We start from the raw sequence: 24,332 nt of genomic DNA, 5'->3' as shown, positions 1-24,332 counted from the left end.
CCGCGGGGGATCCATGAGGGGAGTCCTGAGGGGAGCCCCGGGGGAGCCCCGCGGGGAGCGGCGGTGGCGGCCCGCTGGCGCCCCCCGTCCCGGCGGCAGCCGCGGTGCCTCGGCGGGGCGGCGCCGCCCGTTACCTGAGGGATGCGGTCGCGCGACGGGGCGGGGCGAGGGCGGCGGGAGGGCGGGGCGCGAGGCGGGGCGGGGCGGGGCGGCGGCCAATGGGGGCGGGCGGCGGCGGCCGGCGCGCGGCGCTCTTAAGGCGGCGCGGCGGGCTGACAGCGGCAGAGGGTGGTGCGGGTTCGACGGCGCGGCTATGGCCGCCCTCAACGGCGCCGTGGAGAACGGGCAGCCTGACAGGAAGGTGCCGCCGTTGCCACTGCCGCGGCCCCTGCGGAACCTGGAGGTGAAGTACACCAAGGTGAGCTGGCGACGGGAAGTGGGCGGCGGGCTTATGCTGCGGTGTCACCGGTGCTTGGTGGAGTCAGGCTGGTGGTGAAGTGTCTTTTTGTTAGTATAACATTTTCTCCCACACTGTCATTTTTCTTAAGCTTTTCAATTCCTCCTGCTGCCATAGGCAGTAGGTTTATGGGGATGTAAGTGTGGCTGAGTGACTGGAGCAGGCAGATGACTAGAGAACCTGCTGTTGCCCCAGTCCCTAAAGCCCAAAAAACCAACTTTTTTTTTTTTTTAGGAAAAAAAACCTACCAAATTTGTAGCGCAGCTCCAGGTGCCCATGGGCTGTGGGCAGGCTGGTGCCAACCAGTGCCAGGCCTACCGTGTGTGGGCTGTGGTGTCATGCTGGCCTGTCCCCTCCCGGTCACCCTGACGGCCATCTTCCCAAGCGCCCCGAGCAGTGCTCACAAACCCGCCCGGTAAATGCTGTTTGCATCACGTTAGCGCTCAGGGAAATCGGATTTGGATGGGGTGAGCCTGGGCAGAGGCAAGAAGGGGTTTATCCGTGAGGAAGCCGCTTGCCTGGGTCGTGCTCAGCCATCCTTGACCCCAGCGTGAGGCTCCCCTGCGTGGGACGGGGCCTTTCGGGGAGGGGGCTCAGTGCCAAGGGATGGGTTTGGGTCCCTGTCCTGCAGGACTGGGCCTCGTGAAAGGGCTCTGTGATGGGACTGGGGCCACCCCAAGCTTCCGAAGAGGAGTGGTGTTCACCCGTGCCTTGTTTGGTGGCTTGCTGGTCCAACAGAGCTCCTCCATGGCCTCCCCGCGGGATGAGGGGTCGAACAGCAAGCCCACGCAAACCCACACCTCTCTGCTCTCCATCGAGCTTCCCTTTAAACAGTCGCTCCCAACCTTTTGGATTTAACCAAAGGTTCCTGAGCTTGATAGCTTTGTCCGTCAGAGGGGAGGCTGGTGTGGAGCTGAGCACCGGTGCAGAAATCCCTGCTCCCTAACGCAGCCATAGCTCTGCGATAGCTGTGTTGCTTTTTGTTCCACGGCAGCCTCACCCGCTGTCTTGCGCAGTGGGGAAAATATTCCCGGCTGGTTACGCTGCTGGGCAGTCTTGACTGCCATAATTTGAACTATGTGGCTGGACTAAAGGACCTGCAGGGGCTGAGTGAGTGTATTAATTACTGTCCCATTTCTGTGTTTTTTTTTTTTTTTTAAAAAAGCAAAACTTGAAGTTCATTCTCTTGCAACAAGAAAGAGTAAACAGCGATATCTTACCCGGTGAGGTGTTGATTTCAATTAAGCATCCGAGGTACTGAAACACATTAGCAATTAGTGGTAATCACTGGACTAGATTAATTTTTAACATCCCAAATTTATCTACTTTTTCTTTGTAAGATAAACTTGTCATTTAGCAGCAAATTGGATCTGCAGCTGCTGATTGCAGAATGGCGTAATGCTGCACAAACAGCTCTTTCCTGCGTCCAATATGGACACGGCCATTAGAGTTCTTCTTAAACATCCAAATGTTCTGGTTTTTGTTATTTTTATTGTTGTGAACACTTTTAAATACTCCTTAGGGATCTGATCCTGCAGCCATGTATGTTTTAAAGCGGGCTTTTTTTTTTTACTCCCCAGAGTTTTGCCAGGGACTCTGTACACTAAAGGTATCAAGGTAGTCTCTTAAAACTGGAAACTAATGTTAATTAAAGTGTGAATTTGACACTTGATCGTGATGTTCCTGGTGCATCTGAGAAAATAATGAGCAGCAGTCAGTTTTCATAAAACTGCAAGGGGTTTTCTAAAAGCTCTGAGTTTCACCAGATGTTTACAGCTGACAGCATGCTTTCCTCTGCTTAGCAAAGATTTTTATTTTCGGTTCTACCAGTTACGGGGCTGGGGGAGAGGAAAAAAGTTTCAACAAAGATCTTGCTTATAGAGGAGCTTAATGCTTGTCATGGATGTGTGATGGAAGTGATCTGTCCGCAATTCCTTGTATCAAATCCTGGGTATGAAGCATGAACGGCTGATACGCTGCTCTGTTTCATTTCAACTTCTGGCACCAAAGACTTGGGCTATGTGGTGTGATTCCCAGAATGATGCTAGCATATATGTTACATTTAAAACAGCCTGATCCTGTCACTCTCGTGTTTTACTACTACTTACAGGAACATTGTTTTCCCATCCCAACCCTTTCACGTAGAATTAATCTTGAATGCAGAGGAAAAATGGTATCCTTCCCCAGTCCTTAGTTTGTGAGCATATACCTGATGCTGTAATTTTACAGTTCCTATCTCCCACACTTATAATGTGATTTTCTTCGTTAGTGAAACAAAGGAAAACTGAAGTTAAAATGTGTAAATGTTAAAATGTAGCGCCAGAGGTAGTTTGGGAGCATTAGCTTCAACTTAGTTAGTATTTCTAGCACTGTGTCTTTTCTTGTGGCTTCGTTTGGCAGCACTTCTGGCAAATTTCTTTCTCAGCCTGTCTGAAACAGGTGCGCCCAAAAGGGCAGCTTCTCCGCCACTCGTATCTCACATACTTTTCTACAAAAATAGTAAGGAGAAACTTCTTTCAGGAAAAAAGCTGCCCAAGGAAAGAAAACTATGACCCAAAGCAGTGGGAATTCCAAATGTAAGGGATGCAACATTAATCTCCTGGTGGTGTGTAGAGACTCATAAACAAGATTGCAAATGTGGATGGCTTCCAAGTAAAAGTACTTGCTTACAGCCGCTAACAGGCTACTAATAAAGATTACTTCATCTAATCTTACTTAAAGTATATTTATAAAAATCTAACACTGCCAAGTTAGATCACAGTGTGGATAAGATGCATGTTGAATCAATTAATTGTATATAGGTATTCATGTTCTGTTTACAGTGGGTAACAACACTCTAGTATTTGATGCATTTTCAGTTACGCAACATTGGGACTGTTTGTTCTTGCTCTGGAAATGCAATATTTTGAAACGCTTAAATCTTGTCACAGACAACTCCAAGTGACGTGGGAGGCTTGCTCTAGCCTGTGACAAGGCATGGTGGGGTAGAACTGAGCCAGTACTTACCCTTCTCCCGTCAGTGCTTGGGGGGGACAAGTTGTGGAAGTAGCCCAGGGCAGGATACAAACAACCAAGTTATATTGTGTGCTGACATTTCAATTGTGGCATGTAACAAGGGGCTCCTTTTGCCTCAACCGTATGAGTTTCTCTTGGTGTCTGCTTGCTGTTCCCATGGAGATGTATTTCAAAAACTGTCTGTTTCTCATTGCCAAATTATGGTATTTTACTGTGTGGGCCCCGTCCTCTGTCTTCCTCAAAACTAACTGGATGCACGAAGGCTGTTTCATCAGTTCTCTGGCTCAGGTTCTAGTTTGGATAAATGCAGTCAGTATTGCAAACAGTTTCCCTGGGAGAGACGCTGAACATGATTGGCTACCATCAATGGAAAATTAAGATTCTCAGGACGTTTGGGGAGTACCTTTTCTTTTTTTGCACTGTCTATATAAGTTTTTTTTCTGTTTTTTTTCCTCCTCCCCATCCCACTCCCTTTGCTATCTCTTCAGATATTTATTAACAATGAATGGCACGAGTCTACAAGTGGAAAGAAATTCCCCACCTACAATCCTTCAACTCTGGAGAAAATTTGTGACATTGAGGAAGGAGACAAGGTAAGTGTTGTGGGAAAGGCAGTAAAAAAGACAGTTTCCAAGGGACTTCCTTTTGTAGGGAAGCACACAGAGGAAAAGCTGGCTTTTAACGACAACATACATCTGGCCAGACTGTGAGCTGGAGGTCTGGGACGCTAGATCTGCTCAAGAATTACAGGGGGTGGGTGAGATCAGTCCTGTCCAACTCAGCAGAGTCACTTTCCCTGCTAGGAACTACCTGCTAAATGCTGTCAGAGGCATGAGATTCAGCATTATTCTTATGTTATATACTGGAAAGAAGAAACCACTCTGAGGAAATAGCAATGATGGTGTGTGCACATCCCTGACAGAACTTGGGCCTCGTGCTGGGAGTGGCTTATACACAAGCTTTCCGGCAGCCTGTTGGACATGCTGAACTGAAACTTTTTTAAACACGATCAACAAAACCTGAGTGCTTGAGGGAATTTAAGCTCAGTCATGCAAACACTGCCCACTTTCTGCTAGAAAATTCCAACTGGTATCATGGGTTTTGGCCTCCTGCACAGATGTGGCAACTCTCAGTTAAAACCAAACCAGTGTCTCTCAAGAACTTTAGTTGTCCCTGGCCCTGGCATGCTTTAGATTAGCCGGGGATATAACTGCTTGGGTTTGGTAACAGTCTGAGGTAAGCAACAATCAGATGTGACATGTCTTGTCCAAAACAGCTCATCATGTATGGGTCAACTGGCCTGATCTACGGGAAAGAGCTGGCCCAAAAGCTGTCTTTTTGCAGTATGTCATGGGAAGGTGATTCATAGCTCCTCTGCTGTACCAGGGCTTTGGCTGCTCATTGCTGTGGGCAGTAAGTGATGGGCAGCAGTGGCATTTCTGCCTGTACTGTGGTATTTTTCTTGGTATGTAAGCTTGCCCAACGCTTCTGGGGCCAAATGCCTGGTTTCCAGCCAGGTAGCTGCCTTGGGGATCCTTTCCTAGTAGCAGTGATACTAGTTAAGCAGGGACAATGTGTTTTCTGGTAATATATTGTGTAGAGTATAGAGCCTGATCTTTCTGTAGGTGGGAGCAAACTTGCTTGGCAGTACAAGTCTCCAGCCTGCATGCAAATAATGTGTAAGGAAGCTGTTCTTTTTGGATAACACTAAAACAGCCTCTGAGACCTTTTCCCATAGGAGATCTGTGCATCCATGGGGCAATTACAGATTGAGGCAGAACCAAACACTGTGTAATTTTTTTATACTAACTGGGTAGGACACAACTGTGTTTAATTGCAGTGGCATGTAAACAGTGGAGTTGAAGCTTACTCTGATGCAACTGTATTTTGCTAGGCAGGAACCATGACGTTGTTATTGTTCCCTGGCCTAAGTGTCTCCTCAAGCAGTTACAGAGCTTTACATGAGTATTTCAAGCCTGCTTCTTAATGACTTGGTTAAAGAAAATTGTTATGCAGAACTAAAAGGCCAGTTTTGCAGCTTGCCTCCTTGAGACTTGTCCCTGCCTGAATTCAAGAATAACTTTCAGCTTCTGGCTTGCACAAGAATTACCGTAAACCATTCCTTGGGACAGTCAGTGGAGCCCTCTGCCCAAGGATACTCAGCATAGGTGGCGGACTCCTCAGTGAATAGAATAATTGCAGGCAAGAACGTAAGTTATCTGCACCTTGGGGGTTGAAAGCCTCTTCTTTCACCCTTTTAGTTCACACTTTAAAAAAAAACCAGAAACCTACTTAGAGCAAAAAAAGCTTTGGTTTTTTTATAAGGACTGAGTGGGGTTAGACCTGGATCTGGATTAGTTGAAAGCAGAGTCATGGGTGAGAAGCATCCTGACCTGGCTGTTGGGCTACTGGTGACACTTGACCATGTCCCACTGTCCTCTGGCAAACTGAGTCCCCTGAGATTTCCTGTGCCCTGGATGAACATCCCCTCCTAGGTCTCTAACTCCAGTCTGTTGGAGTTACTGCAGAAAGTGGTGAGTTGTGTTTGATGGTGCTTTCCAGTGTCTTGTCCCCATGTGCCACCATATGTGGTTTTGCTGGTCAGCACCACCACAGGGGTCGCAGTTCCAGGTACTGGCTGTAGCTGTGCTTTGCCATGGTAGGCTCTCCCTTCATAGCAGGCTGGGGGGAGGACTCCACTTTCCTATCCCCGAACAGAAACCTGCCCCTCCCTGGACGTGTGGAGTGTATTTTGCTTAGGCTGCACGTGAGGGGTGGGAATTTGGCAGCTGATATCTCAGCGATGACAATTTAGTCTGGTGCTGAAACTTGGCCAATGCTTTATGAGGCCAGGAGCAAAGGTTTTGTTGTTTGTTCTTTAGTTGTGGAATTTAAGACAGAATTGCCCTTGATGGGATAGTTGGGGGATAAAGGAAAGTCTTGGGTGAAAAAAGAAGCACTGAAAATAAAATGGCAAATACTTCCACTGGATAGTTGGAGGCTTTTTGCTTCCCAAATAACGGCTTAGTGTCCAAGTATTTGCCAGGTTGATAACAGAGCCTTCTGCCCTCAGTGAATCGTGCAGGCCCAGAACTTCCACCCTGTCTTGGTGTTACCACATGAAGGCAAAAATACTTGCACCATTGTAATTTCTCTGGTGCTGTTGATAACACTTGAAGACAGGCTTTTTTCTTCTAGCAGCTTGCTAACATCCACCAAAGGCAGGGAGAAAGGTGCTCCATCCTCAAAGAAGTGCCCAGCTCAGTTGGCTGCCACAGACAGTGTGCAGCAGGTCCACAGGTGGGACCCTCGAGCAGACTTGACACTGTAGAGCATCTGTCATGATCATTTCTAAGCAGTTCACTCTCCTATGTGGCTCTTTGAAGGGTTGTTAGGAGGGTTTTGTTCACAGTCATCCTGCCCCCATCAGATTGCAGTGGCAGGCTGAGGTAAGAGGCTGGAGGAATAGTGTTCCCTACAGCAGACTTGCAATGCCCTCAATAATGGTTTTGGACACTTTAGGCTGTTAAGATGCTCTTTGTAGCTGTTTTGAACTTGGGCTCAAAAATTGGAGCAATGTGATATGTAGACTGTTTGCAGTGGAGCAGTTTGAGGAGCCTCTTCTAATTGAGAAACTGTGGCATGCTCATGCTTTATGTTAGAAAGGTGCCTTTCCAAAGATGTGCACAGGGGAGGCTTTTCAAAAGTTAGTAATCGAATTGAAGAAAGATGGCCTCCACTGGGTGTGCTCCATCCCTGGCATGTCTCCTTACTGGCCAAACTGAAACAGTGTTGGGCACACTGAGCCTGAAGTAGGACAAGGTGCTTTTGCAGATATTTTTCCCTACCCACAGCTAGTGGAGTGATGGCCTTGGCTGTGCTCTGCAGCCTGCTGCTGAGGCAGGAGAGAGGAAAAAGGGACAAGCTAGAAATGGAGCAGCGATGAGCAGGGCTTGAGGTGGAGGAGGTAGCTTAGAACAAAGAACAGTGTGAGTTTGTTCAGGGGAAAATGGTATGTGGTTGTGTAACTGGGGGTTGTATCATAATGCAAACATCCAGGGTGGGTATGAAGGTTTGCAGGCATTTCCCAATGCTGCAATGCTTGACTTTGCAATCTTAATATTCTCTTAGTGGAGTTCTTTATGTAACACTTGGTAAGTCTGTATAGATCAGGAGTGCTCACCAGGATGCATGGACCTCCTCCTTGTGGTTTTGTACACCACAGTGTCCCTGGCACCTTGACAGTTAAGAGTCTCTCTGTCACGCATTGTGCCTACCTATTGCAACACGCCTGCAATGAACATGCCATTCAGACTCCCCTAATGCCTAGTCATAACAGGATGGATTAAGAATGGCATTTCAGCCTTCCTGAAGAATTTCCTTGTTTTTGCTAGTCTCTCAGGCCTATTGAGGCTGTGCAGGTTCACAAGATCTCACTTGGTGGTGCTACCCCTGAGGGTGTTTAGGGAAAGCCTTTTAGCTTGTGTGGTAGTGACTGCAGTCTCCAAGATGCTATGTGTACCCAGTGTGTCTGAGAAAAGAGACAAGAATGAAGACAACTAATATTTGCAGGAGCTGCAGCAGGGCTCAGGTGTTCCTGTGTTTAGACGATGGGGAAGATCTGGGCATGCACTGAAGGCCTCTGCCCACAAAGCCATCTCATCCCTGTTCCTGTGAGTGCCAGGATGGTGGGAAGTCCCTCAGTACCAAAGGCATGCTGCATTGTGGCCTTTGCCACTGCAGACCCAATGCTCTGCACATCAGTGCTCCCAGCCTGGTCACAGAAGCTAATGAATTGCTGCTAAGGGAAGACTTGTTTAAACCTGACACACTTTTTGTGTTTCTTTGTCTGCTTTGTCACATAAAATATTGCCTTCTTTCAGCTTGTGTCTTCATTCCAGCAGGCAGGATGGGGAGTACATAAGCATGCAGCGGCTGGTGGTGCCTTCTGGCTTCTGTGATGTGCCAGTTTAAATATGGATCAACTCAACTGAAGCGAACCATTCTGAAGGCCTGTTCTGCCTGTGGGTGATGGGCCCCAGGCAGGACATAGGCACTGTGCGCAGGCAGGTGCTTGTTACCTCTGCCTCGCCAACACCCTTGCTTGGCCAGAGCCATTCTGAGCCCCTTGTAACAGCACAAGTTTCCTCCAATAGTTTCCCCAATAGTGTTCCTTCCAAAAGGGTGGGGTTCTTCTCCTGGCAGTATAGGTCAGACTGTTTTAAAGCTGTGTAATCTTCTTGTAAAGAAAAGGAGCCAAATTTAGTCTAAGGTGCCATTTCAGTGGGTGACGACTCATTTTCCTCAATGAACTTTTGTAGTAAGAAGGCAAGATGTCTCCCCATAACACTTTTCTTGGTTGAGCACCACACATTTCCCCATGAGGGGAGAACAGCCAGACCTTGTTGGATCAGTGCAGAGGCTTAGTAATTGCATCCAGACAAGACTTGAGATAAGACACAAATGAGAGCAACTTGAAGTGCTATGAAGAGTGATCGAGGCCTGAAATCCTTCCTCCTTTCCCACCCCCTTGAGCCACATATTATGGTGGGGTGCGAGTTCTCCACCAGCTGAAGTGAGGCACGGGCTGTGCCAGACATTACATAGAACAGGGTTCTGTCCAAAGTTGGGGCGAAGCATGCTTTATGTATGCTTGGGGTACAGCCTTGGCCTTGTGGATGTTGATGGCGGTGTTCCCATTGACTTCACTGGGTCGGGAGGCTGCCCTTAGCTTCACTTTTTTAATCAATGCATGTGGGAAGAAGGGAGGAGTTCAGGGTATACTGTGGCCAGAGCAAATGCATGAAGCTTCTCTGGAGGAGGTGGTGGTGGTGTGGGGAGAGGGGAATTTGCTCCCCATGTGAGTGGTAACTTGGGTAAATGGGGTTAGATTTGGTCCAGAGCATGGTAAAGCACTTGGGAGATGAAGGGAGAGTGGTACTAAGTCTGTGTAGGTGCAATGCCTTTGTCATAGCACTGAACAACAAAACCCTTCCCATCTTGTAGAATCATTCCGGAATCTAGGATCTAAGGGAGCTTTTTTTAGTGTTTTAACTGTTACTGGCATGGGGTCCAGTGGGACTGAATGGTGGGATCTGAGCTGTGACTGTTCCCCTGGATAAAACCATGATATCTCTCGTGGGGGACTTTCCACATTTGTTCAGAGGAGGATGATTCATGCAGGCCAATGGCCTGTCACACTTGGGGAAGCTGTAATGGGAACAGAATTGGGATCTTGTTTCTCCATCTTCCTCCAGCATCACTTACATCCTGGATGGGCAGAAAAAGGATTCTGGATTATTGTATAAACAAGCTAGTTGCATAAAATTACCCTATTGGTACTCTCACCCCAAGGTTGTTTGTAAGCCCAGGCCAAATCTAAAACTTATTGCAGGCTTGGGTCCAAATCCAGGAGTAAAATGAAAGTGGCTTTGTCAGATAACTTGTTTTTAGCCACTACAGTATCATCTAGGAAGCAGCCTGATGGCGTTTCTGTGCTGTTGTCCAGCTCCTTCCTTGTAACCTAAGGTTTTCTTGTGTATGTGGCTGCTCTAGCCTGATGTGGATAATGCAGTAGAAGCAGCGAAGGCGGCATTCCAGAGGGGTTCTCCGTGGAGACAGATGGATGCCCTAAGCAGAGGACGACTCCTGCACAAGCTGGCTGATCTTCTTGAGCGAGACAGAGTCATCCTGGCAGTAAGTACTGTGAGCGGTGATAAATGAGGAACAGTTGGCTGATAACTCAGCTCCAACCTTCTGATTTTGCTGCATCCATATCTACTCAATGTTTTCTTTTCTTTCCCTTCATGAAGGGCAGAAGAGTCCATGAAGGAGTCGTGGCTTATCTTCCTCATTCTGCAGGATGATTTTAGAAGCCTTTAGAAGAAGGCTGTTAGTTCTTCTATATAGTTGATGACTTCTTCAAAACTTTAGTTAGTTATTGAAGTGATTACAGATATTAATACTTAGATTTTCAAAGAAATAAACATATTCTTTCTTAGTTTGTCATCAATGTTCATAGCTGTCTCCCAGTTCCAAACTTAAAAAAACCCCCGAAACCCCAAACAAACAAAAACTGCCAAAACAAAAAGCAAACAAAAAAAACCCCAAAACAACCAACCAACAAACAACATAAACCAAACAAAAAAAAATACCAAAAGACTACAACTGACTCGGTCCTTCTTTACTACAAAAATGCAAGGCCGGTTTGATTTCTTTGTGAATTGCTTCCCCTAAAATGGGGGGCTGGAAAGAGAATCTTTTGCTTGCTGGATGTCATCCAAAGTTTAAATTGTGTGTAAGTGGGAACTGTTTCTTTCCCTACTGAGTGTACTGGCTCAGGAAAAATCTCTTTATAGCCGTGAAGCTGTGTTAACTTGGATTTCTGCACTGAAGAACTATTGCTTATGATTCCCCATCCTGTCCTGAAGGAGCCCTTCTGGTGCAGAAGGAGGGGAGTAGGACCCAAGCTAAAATGTGCTGCAGTTGGTAGAAGTATTTAGACTCTATGGGCCTTGAACATCTTTCCAAATCGCACCCACAGATACTTAACATCTCCCAGCTTAGAGCTGCTGTCATTCCATATCTCACCAGTTCAATGCTGCACTTTGGTGCTGCTTATCTTCAGGGGAAGGATGTTTATGATGTTCAGTGCTGTTAGATATCTTTAAGTTCCTGAGCTGATGTCCCCCTGAGGTCAGTAGGGCTTAACGTACATGGTTACATGTGCAATGTGCTTATGAGCCCATACTTGCATGACTGTTTTGAGCTGGATCTCTTGCTTTAACACAGTGTCTCTTAACCACATGACAGTCTCCAGTTTCAGCAGGACAAAACCAAAAAATCCAGGTCTGAAGGCAGTTCTGGCCAGCAAATAAAAGGGAAGAAAAAATATAAATATATTCCTGTGTGAATACACCCTGTTCATTTTCTGCTCACTTTTTGATGTGGCTTCAGAGGACCCCCCTTTTTCCATAAACCAGGACACTCATTTCAAGCTTTCTGCTGCCCTTCTGATCTGGGAGGGCTTGTTTGGCATTGTTATTTTCACTGCAGAAAGCCAGCCGAAGCTGCCTTGGCTGCATGCTAAGTAATGACTTATAAAAATCAGTTGGTTTCGCAGACATTCGGAGTGGATAACAATCCTAGTCGTTCCAAGGGGAATGTCTGTTCGAGTGCTGTTTGGACCCTAATGTCAGTGAAAGATGACAGGGTATGACTTCATATGTAAACAAAGATGTTTCAATCTACCAAGGGATAGTACTTCCTTTATGGATATGCTGGCCATTTGCACCAATATCCCGTTTAATGACCTGAGTACAGAACAAAGCATTCACTGAGCTAATGTCCAGAACAGTGCGAAGGACACAGGCCGAGACTGGACTTCATTTAGAGCTGCTCAGCATCAGTGCAGCTTTAGTGAAGCAACTTCTCCCTTGCCTTAGTCTCAGCACAGATCTGAGCCCAAAGGTTATTTTACCGGAACTCTGTAAAAAATGTGGTTTCTATCATCCCGTGGACAAAAGAGGCTTTTCAGAGATTAGTTTTAGGGCTATGAAGTAGATTTCCAAATAAAAGGAAAGTGGGTCTGACTGATTTCAGTGACACCATCTGGAATCCAGAACATCTGCGTTGGAGGGTCAGTTATGGTGAAGTCATGACACACATCATTTCTGACCAGTGCCCCAGACCACAGCCCTGTATCCCACCCACAGCCACCTTTTTGGGTCTTTCAGAAGATGCGCTTTCATTACAAGCACTGAACAAAGAGACTTCTGTAAGCATCAGGGTTATTGGGTCTAGTCTCCCTTCTACCTTATTTGTATTACCAAGCTCATTCCTTAAATGTAAGGGAAGGGAAGGAAACCCCATCTCTGCAGCACAGGGCAAAATAAAATTGATAAGGAGTTTCTCTAAAAGCTTTTTTTTTAAGCAAAAAACATTGACTCGTCTGACAGTGCATGCAATTTGTTTTTTTCAGACTCTGGAAACTATGGACACAGGCAAACCTTTTCTGCAGGCTTATTTCATTGACCTGGAAGGCTGTATAAAAACACTCCGATATTACGCTGGATGGGCTGATAAAATTCAGGGCAGAACTATCCCAGTGGGTAAGTTCCTTCAGACCCAGTTTCAGAGCTGGCGTGGGATCAGGCTTGAGAGGGTGGTGCACGGAAAGGCAGGCTTCTGAAAACCTGCAAAAACAGCCTAGTATTTCCTTTCTATCTCAGGATGTGTTTTAAGTAGATGCGTTTTGAGTTTTAAACTACTGGGAGAACAATGTGAATACCTGTATAGATCTCTGGGAAATAATGGATGGGCTCTTTTGTTGCTTTTTTAACAGAGAAACCTTTTTGGTTTAAATTCAGACTAATTCTTAAAGAAAAACCCCCACATATTATAAGGGATTTTATTCATTAGGTATCACTGGGATGAATTAAGATGCCAGAGAGTGGAAGGACAGAGGTTTCTAGGGAGAATGGTATGAAGGCAGCAGAGCCTGTGCTGTCCTAGATGCCACAGGGATGTGGCAGAGGGTTGATGCGGAATCCACCAGTGCCTCCCACCTCACTGGTGTTCCTGCATCCCTGACAGTGCTGTCTCGCAGATGTTTAGAGAGATCACATAATGCATTTTCTTAACTTTTATTAAAGAGAAGGTCTGAGATGTTGACTCCTCTCAGGAGCCAAAGCACTGAGCTCTTGGAGAGGCCCTGACAAGTTTTCTGACACTTGAAAGAGGTTTGTCAAAGTGTTTCCTAGGCTGCAGAGCCAGAGCAGTCGCACTGCACTGTTGTGGCAGGCATGGAGCGAGCTCTTTGGCTCAGCTATACAAATTCAAATATGGTTTTGAGGAGAACAAGTTAACACACTGGATGTCCACGTGGCATGATGAGCAATACGGTGTCTTGTCAAAATCAGCCTATTTTGTCCTTGCAGGGGAGTGATCACTGAGGCTGTATGAAGGACAGGCACTGCAGACAAAAATTAGTCACCTAATTCTAGTCACCTAGTCCTACACAAATTAGTAGAGGAAGGGCTCTGAAGGGCTGAATTAGTTCAGCCTGTGCAGTCAGCAAAGGCAGCGATGCCAGTCATAGAAACTGAGATCTGTCACCCTCATTCAGAGTAACATGAAGCTTTGCTTGTCTGGACACTGCTCGTTGGTCCTGATTTGAGATCACTTCCAAAAACTGTAATTAGAAATGTTCATGTTTTCTGTCAGATCTGCTCAATGAAACTTGGTTTTCCACAAGAATGAATTTGTAAGGAAAATGTCTTTCTTGCTTTCTTTTTGAAAGAGTAGTAGCAGCATTTTAAGATGAATGGTATTACTTTACTCCCAGAGTTTAATCTTTTTGTGATTTCTTACCAGAAATGCAATTCCTGTTACACCGAATACGATTCCTGTACAAAATGGGTTTAAAAACTCTCTCCCTCAGGGAAACAAGTGCTTTGCTTCTTTCAGTGAGACAAAATCTGAATGAAATCTGTGCTTGCTCTTCAGTGTGGTAGGGAGTTATCCTCCACCTTAGCCTCAATACAGGGAGATTGCAGAAGGAATTGAAACCCTGGTTTTAGAAGGCTCCACTGTGAATGTAAGCAGCGTTTGGCTTTAGAGCTAACACAAGACCTGTTCCCAAACAGGTCTTCATCCACCTGGAATGTCCCAAAGGCATGAATTAAGATGAACAAATACAGGGTTCTTTTTCTAATATAGTTTCAGTTCTGTGCCCAACCTGTTTGTGTGCCGTCGTCTTACACTCTTTCTGCAGAAAGCAAGGATTTTGACTGTTTTTTCTTCCTTTATTCTTTTGTCTTGCAGATGAAAACTTTGTCTGTTTCACCAGGCATGAACCGATGGGTGTCTGTGGAGCTATAACTCCAGTAAGTAGCAGTGACGGTGCCCTGCATCTCCCTTAGAACTGGAAGAAGTACATGTGCACTCCCCATCTTACACTGCAGCCATTGGCTTCCTAGTTAAGTACAGCTGTTCTGCAGGGAACTCCCATCTCAGTTGCCTGATGTAGTTTTACCCCCATGCCAATTGCTCTTGGCAACACAAAGTCCTCTGCAATGGAAGGGTGGGTCTCCTAATCAGATGCTCTGTTCCTCTCTTAAGGCTGACACCACTCACCAGAGACCAGACAGAGCTCTCTGACTCTTGCACTGCTGGGACAACCATCCTATCATTACATACGCCTCGTGCTGATGCATAGTTTTTGAGTTTTAAATCATATCTATTATTAATAACCCCTGGCTGTTCTCTGAGCTTTCTGTGATTAAATCTCACTGAATAGTTCTTTTCCATGAGGTCTCATTCTCTGCTGAGGGGACAGTGTGTCTAGTTCTTGGAATACCTCCAGTTTTAGTGTGTGTTCCTTGCTGTTTAAACAGACAGCCAGGAAGACTTTAGAGCTACATGGGAGACACAGTTTGTTCCTGTTTGGTTGTAAAATGCTTTGAATGTGGTATCCCACAGGCCATGAGGCAAATGGTGGTATGCCAAGATTCTCTCTTTGGATACTTCGATCAATAAGAGTCCACGGAAGACTTTTACCTTTGGGATAAGGTTATATGAGAGACTGAAAGAAATGGATATGAGGTATTACATTTGCCGGACTCTGGGAATACCAGATCTGGACCAGTTCACAAAGATACCTGGGGAAATTTTGCTTTTTCCATCAGCAGGACTGGGCTTATACCCCCAGTGATAAGATGGTACCGTCTGTTTAGCAATGCCAGGGTGAGGCAAAGTGGGAGATGGTCAGTACTAGTTATCAAACGTTTGGCTCGATGACTTCTGCACAGCTTTTCTGTCTGAACAAGCAATGTGACTGCTTGTGAGCAACTAAAATATGTGACAAGATCAAAACATCTGGTTCCTCACATTGATCACCAACTAAAAGGTATCTCCCTGGCACGCTTCAGACACCTTTGGCACTCAGCAATGTTTTTGGAAACTATCCCTTTAAAAGCCAACATGTAGGATGCTTTGGAGGGCCACTAAAAAGGGAAATAGGGGGACTTCTAATATTTCAGGTTGACCCTACATCAGCAGTAAATGCAACAGAAATTGCAGAATCAAATTTGACTCGAGTTCCACACTGTGTTTGTGAAAACGATGATTGGGGTCAACAAAACCACATCTCTCTTCATTTCACTTAGAACAAATCGCCTCCATTTTTTTCCAGTTTGATCTGTAGCACCAACAGTCTTGTGGGTTTGCATATTCCTTCTTGATTTAATGAGATTCTGACACTATTCTGCATATGTCTTCCGAGACCAATTAACAATCCTCTCTTTTTCCTGTGGCTTGACTATATTTAAACCGATGTTCTTAGCAAGGGAAGTTGTTAGAAAGTGCAGCATATGACTGAGCTTTATCCCAAGGTGATATCACGAGGCAGCCCTGGAGTCCTTTACTGTTACTTTCACCAGCCGTTCTGCAGCAGAAAGCTCCTAATGGAGTTATGTCATGCTCTGAAAGTGTAGAAAAGTAGTGTGAGTGTGAATGGCTCAAGCTGCAAAGTCAGGCCTTCAAGAAGGGTTAGGAGAAAAAGACAAATGGGCAAATCATGGGATGTAGCCATTGGAGAAGATCACTGAAACAAAACAGGTCTGGGAAAGAAGGAGAGTCAAGTTGAAGAATAATACATTAGACTAAATTCTGCTTTGTCTCAAGGCTCTGCTGGGTTAGAGCAGAACTCATCTCTTAAAAGCTACACTGCTAATTTATTTCTAAGTGTGAATTTGTGGATTCCTAACATATTTGGCTTCTTTGTCGATAGCTGAAGGCCCTTGGCTTGAGTCTTGACAAGAAGTCCCCTTACTGTTGGCCTGCTTCCATCATCCCTAAAGCAGCATTAATTATTTTTAATGAAGAAATCCTTTCTGCTGCCAAATGACCTTTCTGAGCTAGATTTTCCACTTCTTGCTTAGGCTCCAAGATCTACAAATACACATGACCATGAAAGAGATTAGCTCAGAGGAAACTGATGTGGACTGGTTCCTAATTCCAAATAAGAAAACTAATTGGAAAGGAGCAATTTACAATTTGAAGGGAGTATAAGACCTCCCCTGGATTTCCATGAGTGAACAACCCATTGCAGTTTCCTAGTTATAAACCTGGAATTGAATGATATTGTGTAACCCTTAACTACTCAGCCAATACCTAACACAGAAAAACGAGTTTTTTTCAATGAGCGGTTGCACCCTCTAATTCCCTCATATAAGGACGTTTTGTACAAAAGTGATGTATCAGAACATTGCCTCTGACACGATCTCTGTGAACAGCCAAAATCCTATACAAAGTGTGATCAAACTCCTGTAAAGAATGAGGTAACGTTGTGCAGAGGTTTGTCCGATTTACAGGATTAACTTGAGGACTGCCAACAATATTTGGGATCTCCGGGGGAAATCAAGGAAGTTCTACTCCACAGTCCAAGCAACGCAGTATTGTAAGCAGCCGCTTCTCTTTGTGGCTGTCCTCCCAGTTGCTTCTTTCTCCCCGAGTTGTGTGAAGGTGGAGAAAATGCTGCGTGGAAGTGAGTAGGTGACTGTGCCGGGCTGATCTGACCAACTTTGTGTTCTTGCAGTGGAACTTCCCGTTGCTAATGCTAGTTTGGAAGATGGCACCAGCGCTGTGCTGTGGAAACACTTTGGTTATTAAGCCAGCTGAACAAACTCCTCTCACGGCGCTCTACATTGGCTCACTGATCAAGGAGGTAAGGAAATCTGAACATCCCATCTAGGTACTGGTCTTTCAAGGTCATAAGCAAGACTCTATTTTAAATTGGCTGGTGTAGATTTTTAGGTTTTAAAGATGTTAAAGCTTCACAGAGGAAAGTAGGAACAACCTCTGTCTTCAGTCTTTTCTTACAAAGGCCTTCCTGGTTGGCAGTGGCTAGCTGGGAGGTAGCAAAGATCACAAAACCTGTGGGTTTTTCTTCTTTCTCAAGAAGTTGCAGAGAGAGAAAAAATGGTATTTTTATTCTCCTGCCTTGTTGTTCCTCCTCCCAAGTGAGGGAAACACTACAGCTCAGTTTCATTACACAATGGGGCAAAAAAGAGTTTGATTAGACAGCAGTATTGAGTTCGTACCATTTTTAACTGGGGTAATTCAACCAAGACAGAGTGCCATAGGAAACAATTCTTCATAATTTCTGTGGTTCATAGAACAATTTAACTACGTCTGGCCTTTAAAGCCAACTTGATACAGATATAAAGGGGAGATCATAGGTTGGAATTTAAAAAGCTTGGTTTAGGGCTTGTTAAGTGCCCTCAGATCTATTAATCATATAGAGGTGGTGGGAGGTGCACCATACCTTCCAGGACTGGGCAGCACGTCAGCTTTCTGTATCTACATATGTGACTAATTATGAGGAAAACTAAAAGGGTTGTAGATATGCTTTTGCCTCTCAGCTGGAGAAGTCTGTTTGTTAGGCTCAGTCTAACGATAATGATGATTTTGTCTATTCTTGGCTTAGCCTGGGAGAAAATTGAAGGATAAATGTCAGGAAAGGCAGTGCAAAAATACTACCAGTTAAGTATCTCCTTAATTAATTGACTTAACAAGATGAGTGAGCATAGGGTGCAGTTTTCATGACTTCTAGCTAGCCCTGCCACACCACTGCTTTTTCACTCTGACATACAGCTCCACAAACACAAGCGTAGCTTTTCCTCAAAAAGCCATTCAATTCTGATGAAATTAATTTTTTAGCTGAAATTCTAAGCTGCCTTTTTCTCACAGTTCCCCTTCAAGGCAGAAATGTAATTAGAGCAGAATAATTTTATTTGAAGATGTTCCTTTCTCCACCCAAAATTAGCTAAATTCTTTGCAGGTTTTCAGAAGAATAAGTTAGACTTTTCTTTCTTTTTTTTTTTCCATATTTAAAAGGATGCAGAAGATGTTAACACATAAGCAAAGCTATGTGTTAAGTTCGATGAAATAATTTTGGGCCAACCAAAATATTTTGGCTTTCATTTTTGCTGAAAAACAGAAAAAACTTTTTGGCTTAGGCTGAACTGAACCAATTTTTTGCTTCCTTGTGGCTTTGCTGCTGACTCCAAACACCATTACTTGCACAGTTTGACTCGCAGCATTTTCTTGAAAACTTATTAGCCAAGATGCAAACTCTATTAAACTCACTTTTATCATTGTCACATCCATAAAAGAAATCAGACTGAACTTCCGATTTATGGGGAAAAAAAAAAAAAGAAAAAAGCATATGAAGATAATCTTTGCAAGGTAGTACATGAGCAATTAGTTCAATCTTTTTCTGTATTAGGAAGGAGCAACTGGATTTATTGAGATTTTACATTTAGAAGCCACAAGAAATGAAGTGAAGGCTTAATATCCTGCAATTCCATTGTTAGAAAATGCAGAGAAAACAACTTTGTGCAATCAGTAGCAGCGGAGGGCTGGCCTAGAAGACCATAATCTTTGAAACTCTTGTTTCAGGAAGTAAAAACAGACCAGTAAGTTCTGTGCTTCTCCTCACACTAGAATTTCACCTAAAGTTTTGTCATTTGTCTCTTTTGGCAAAATACTAGCTGCCTAATCTAGGTTGTAAATGTGGTGGAAACTGGCATAAGTCTGTTACCATCTGCTCTTGTATTCCTGTTTTATTAGCCCCATCATCTAGTGAGGTTTTACTGACTTCTTAATCCCTCTGGCCCCTGAAGAACCACAAATGTCAACCTTTGTTCAAAACAAACTTTCATTCAGTTACCCCTTGGCTTCAGCTGCACAGCAGTAGCTGGGGGCCAAGTTTGGCCAAAAGACTCACTCTCTTTTGACTCGAAACTGGGACTCCTCCAAGAATTCTTACTGAAACTTGGCATTTCCTAAGCATGGCTGTTACTTTCACCCACGTCTACTCCAGCTGGTAGCACACAGCCACGTTACTGGAAAGTCTGGAAAACAGTGATGTATCTGGTATGGGCTCCTTTGTCTGGAACTTGCAATTTTTAATTGAAAGGAATATAGCGCAACTAATTCAAGCTTCCTGAGAACTGAACTGCAGCTCTCAGGAGTGCAGATCAGCTCCAGAGTGCTCAAGGTCTCGTCTTACAGAGCTGTATTTAAACTCTGTTTTAGGTGGGTTTCCCTCCAGGTGTGGTGAACATTGTGCCAGGCTATGGCCCCACAGCCGGAGCTGCTATTTCTACTCATCACAGCATTGATAAAATTGCTTTTACTGGATCAACAAAGGTAGGTGATGGATTTCTCATAAAACACCTGCTGTTCCTCTTTGCATTCTTTTCTAAGACTGCCACCCATGTAAGACTGGACGAATGAAATGACAGTGTTTTCCGTATAGCCAACACCATTTTCCATCACATTCCACGCGACAGGATTTCTCAGAAGTGTTTGGGATTTGTCTAGTTCAGGTCCTTGTGCTTGTGATAATCCCATGCCTCTGTAAGCTGTTTTTTGCCAAACCACCATATTTCTGTAAAAACTGTAAGTAATAGATGCTCTAACAGGTAAGACAGTCTACAGGGGAGGGTGGCAGTGATTTATCATCATGTCATTGACCTGATGGAGCTTCTGGGCAAGTTTCCCTGCCAGTCCTGCCCTGAAAGTGTGTGCAACTGGAAAACACGTCAGTCAGAGCCCCAAACAATTCTTCCTTGGCTTTAGTTACTTCTGAGGAACTAGGACTTAAATAAAAACACGGCCCGGTGCCTGAGGCTTCCTCTGCTGACGTGGATGGGATTAACATTTGAGCTTCTCTTGAGACTTGCACAGTAAGGCACCTTCTATTCATTTTTTTCCTTTAAATAGACACCACTGCCTTGCTTAGGAGAGGAGTGGAAGCGAGACCTCAGCACTATCAGACACCTACAGCTGTCCTCTTCTGTACCTACATGGGGGAAAGGAGAGCATGGCTTGGCCTTGTCCAGAGAATTGAGCACAGCTGTGGCATGCAAACAGATTTGTCTCTAGTAATCACTGCTGCAAATCCTCAAACAACAGCTTGCTTAGAAATGTGAATATTTTTCTACTCTCTGCTCTAGGTTTTTCTTGCAATATATATGCACCCCTTGAAGAGGGGCAGTGTCCAAAGAATGCCGACACTGATGGGTGCAGTTGAGGCACATATAGTCTCTTCTCTTTTATTTCCCTAAGTAATGTTCTTTTTGCTGAGCATTTGCTGAATTCATCCATTCTTATGTCTGTCTTCACAATGCAGAGTGTAATCTAATTGCATAATGATGACAAATTACCTTGAATGGTATTCTTGGTGCATAAAGGTAACTTACTGAACACTCAAAAGCTCCTGCATTTAACAACAGTACCATCTAGTGGCTTTGTGTACATGCTCACTGTTTCGTTTATCTTACAGGAGAAGGTGTGTTAAGCCTCTGTTTCTGTATAGGGATCATGGGAACAAACATGAACACAATAAAGTAGAAGTTCATGATGAACTTTTACTCTCTTGATAGTTGGTCTAATCCAGGAGTTTACCCAGATACATGCTTCTCTCCAAATCCTAGATCATAAACTTCTAGCCCAGATTAGACTCTGGCTGTGTGAGAACAATAGAGCTTATGGACTCATCCAGCCCACATGGGTCTGTTTGGGTTTTTAATGAAAAAGGAGTATCCAGTGGATTAGGGGCAGAAGGAAAATCTCGGCTGCTGGAGCCTCTAGGCAAAAAACTCTATAGACACTGTGCTTGTCTTCTAATCCATGGGTGTGCAGGAAACACCGAGGGAGACAGATTCTTCACTAATGTATGTGTAATTTAGAGGTGTTTTCCTCCCTCTTCACCCATCTGTGAGTTCAGCTTCATCTCTGCAGTATTTGCAGAATAATGCTACTGTTTCTGAGCCAGGAAGCGAAGCTAATTCAAAATATAATTTGACTTAGTTTTTAAGCCCCATCTTGGGCTCAGTGCCAGCCTGGAAATACTCATCTTAAACTCCATGAGAATTTTCCCATCTAGATTTCTTCCCTTCTCTTAGTTTATTAAGTTACTCCTTTTTGACCAGCCAGCTTGTAGTAATGCCTCTTGCGAAGTTACGTGTATCTGAAGCATGATGCATCGCTTATTTCTGCTGTCTCTAGGCCTAGGCTGCTGAGTGACTAGATGTGATCTGCACTGCTAGGTTTGAGTTACAAAGGCAAACCATGAGAAATGCAGACCTGTAGCTACCTGCCACGTGCTTACCTCGCTCACAGCTCCACTCGAGGGCAACAGTATTTTTAGGCAAAAATGAACTTAAGATTGCCATGCACAAAGGTAAAATACAAGAAAAACCGTTACAAAATGAGGAAATTCAAATATAAGGTCACACTTAACAAAAATAACCTGCCTTCACAATTGAAGCTTCTAAATAGTTTTAACTCATACTAGCACAATTAGATTACTAAATGGTCCTGATGCTTGATTAATGATCTTCTTGCAAGGAATTCTGTTTTTTAAAACAGGAATAGAAATCGCTGTTTTGGTGTTACCAGTATAAAAAAGAAATGGCACAGTCAGTTAAAGGAAATAATTCTTCAGTGTGAGGGGGGAACCCCTTAGTTTGGCATTACTTTCATTAAATTCTGGAAGCAGAATAAATCCTTTCCTTCAGGAGAGGGTTGCCATAAATCCCACCAAATGGTCAGAGCAGGTTCTTGGGCAGAAAGTGCCACAACAGAGCTAGATGGAGTTTGTCTGCTGACATCCTCAGGCCATCTAAGAAGTTGAATTCCCAGTTTTTAAAACCTTGGAGCCCCATTGATTACCAGCATTGCTCATTAGTTTGCACGAGGTCAGAGATGCCTTGTTCTGCAGCTCTGGGTAGCAGATAACTTCAGGATACAGTTCCTGTAGCTCTCCCACGTAGCCTGCCCTTTCAGATCTGCCTAAACCAAACATTAATTCTGGGGCTGGTTTTGACCCAGCACATCACAGCAGTAGGAAACTCAGACCATTTAAGAGTCCTATCCCTGACTTCTGCCTGCTTCAGCCACTCACCAGGCTTTTCTACCCTCGATAGCATCACACTGGACACAATGAGTTAAGACTTTCAGGGGAAACAGCTCATGTTCTCTTTGTGTCTCAATGCTACAGGTTGGAAAACTGATCAAGGAAGCTGCTTCTAAAAGCAACCTCAAAAGGGTGACATTAGAGCTTGGAGGGAAAAACCCCTGCATTGTGTGTGCAGATGCAGACTGTAAGTATTGGCTGCTGTCTTTACTTGCTGTAAGACACTACGAGTGTGGTGCTTTCGCGTGCCTCTGCTGTCCTTTGGCAGCTGGCGAGGCTGGCGTTTGCCACAACATCCAAGCCAGAGGCTGGAGGAAACCCTTTTCCAAGAGCAGGATGCAGTTCTGCTTTGCTGGAGCTCTTGGCCAGCCCAGGGACAATTCCTATGGCAAACAAGCACACCATTATACTGTTGCTTTCCCTGGGGATAGCTGCAATTGCAGATAAATCTTGCATTTCTGCATTTCTGCTGTTGTAGTGCCTTCCTTTTGTTTGACAGTACTACAGAGCCTCAGCCAAGCAGTGGGGAAAGCAGTTTTCTAAAATGCAGCCCCTCTGCAGGCATTCCTATGACAGAGAGTTTTGTAGGACTTGTTCTAATCCAGCCTTCACCTCTGTCCTAGGGGTCTGTAGGACTCATTTTCCATGTTCTGTTGTGACTTTGTTGCATTAGTGGGTAGTGCTAGGAGATACGTGTAATCTGTGACCACCAAAGTGGTTGGAAAATCCTATTTGGCTTGAGGAAAATACTCTCTCCTGCACAGCATAGGTTGAAAACCGGAGGTATTTGTGCCATCTGCTAACAGCGAGCATTGCAAGGACCTGGTCTGAGCTGGCTGTACAACAGAAGGACATGCTGATTTCTAAACAATCACTACTGAAACTAGTTCTTTGGGAATCAATACACCATATCTAGGAATCCAGATCTGAATTCCCAAAGCGAGAAAAACTGGTTGCTGCCCTCAATGAGTCCTTATGGAAAAAAGTATCAGGGACTATGGCAGACTAGACCTTGAGTCAAAAGGCAGGAAGTGCGGGTGGAAATAGTAAGAGATCTAGTTTGGGGGGAGTATGAGGTCTTCTGAGTGCCTTCAATGGGTGTGGGACCATTGTCAGCATTTTTTAAGGAGGCTTTCAAGAGAGAAAGGAAAAAAACAAGTCTGGAAACACTGGAAGGCTGAAACTGTGCATGTGGTAACACTTTTCCCTCCTGGGCTGTGTTGCAGTGGACTTGGCAGTGGAATGTGCCCATCAAGGCGTGTTCTTCAATCAAGGGCAGTGCTGCACGGCTGCTTCACGAGTGTTTGTGGAGGAGCAGATATATCCGGAATTCGTCAAGCGCAGCGTGGAGTATGCCAAGAAGCGACTCGTTGGAGACCCGTTTGATGCCAGAACTGAACAAGGGCCCCAGGTAACTGTGTGCCTGGGAACAGTTGTTGTTTGGTTTTTGGTTGTGTTTTTGTTTAATTTTCCTTGTGTAAATATTATCCTTGCAAATACGGTCCCACCAGAAGCACTGAGGGGTGAGTAATGTATCATGGCGTTATTTTTCTCTCTATTTTAAATACCAATTAATCACAACTGTTGAAATGTTATGTTGTAATTTTTTTAAACACAAATGTATTTAATTCACTTCTTATCCAGCTTTATGGAAGGGGCTGTCTCCCTGGTGCAGTAATACAAAGCATGTTGCAGCAAGCAATAGCAATGCACAGAAGAGTGAAGCTGCAGAAATGGCCATTCAGCCACTTGGCTGTGTTGGTGATGACAAGTAGAGCCCAGGGACTCCTGAGTCCACACTTTCCCTCTCTTCCTTTCCCTCATTTCTGATCCTTTGGAGAAGTTTCAGCTGAATGAGGAGGAAGAGCCGTG

General features: G+C 44.7%; 1 protein-coding gene across 2 annotated transcripts in view; it reads left to right on the top strand.

Annotated features, from left to right (window-relative positions):
- Positions 1–286: 286 nt before the first annotated feature.
- The window catches only part of ALDH1A3 (aldehyde dehydrogenase 1 family member A3), a 36,687-nt gene continuing 12,641 nt past the window's right edge, over positions 287–24,332 (top strand). Inside the window, exons 1-9 of one of the 2 annotated variants that reach the window (XM_074156787.1) lie at positions 287–418; positions 3,961–4,065; positions 10,028–10,168; positions 12,453–12,582; positions 14,297–14,358; positions 17,070–17,198; positions 19,574–19,687; positions 22,545–22,647; positions 23,687–23,871. In XM_074156787.1, coding sequence (XP_074012888.1) covers positions 314–418; positions 3,961–4,065; positions 10,028–10,168; positions 12,453–12,582; positions 14,297–14,358; positions 17,070–17,198; positions 19,574–19,687; positions 22,545–22,647; positions 23,687–23,871 — 1,074 coding nt within the window. In that variant the 5' untranslated portion in view covers positions 287–313. The remainder of the gene's footprint in view (positions 419–3,960; positions 4,066–10,027; positions 10,169–12,452; positions 12,583–14,296; positions 14,359–17,069; positions 17,199–19,573; positions 19,688–22,544; positions 22,648–23,686; positions 23,872–24,332) is intronic. The other variant, XM_074156788.1, reaches the window with a different exon arrangement.

Source organism: Numenius arquata, chromosome 11 (assembly GCF_964106895.1).
Source record: "Numenius arquata chromosome 11, bNumArq3.hap1.1, whole genome shotgun sequence".
Lineage (NCBI taxonomy): Eukaryota > Metazoa > Chordata > Aves > Charadriiformes > Scolopacidae > Numenius > Numenius arquata.
The sequence above is the reverse complement of the archived record's forward strand: the minus strand, read 5'-3'. Positions and strand labels throughout refer to the sequence as shown.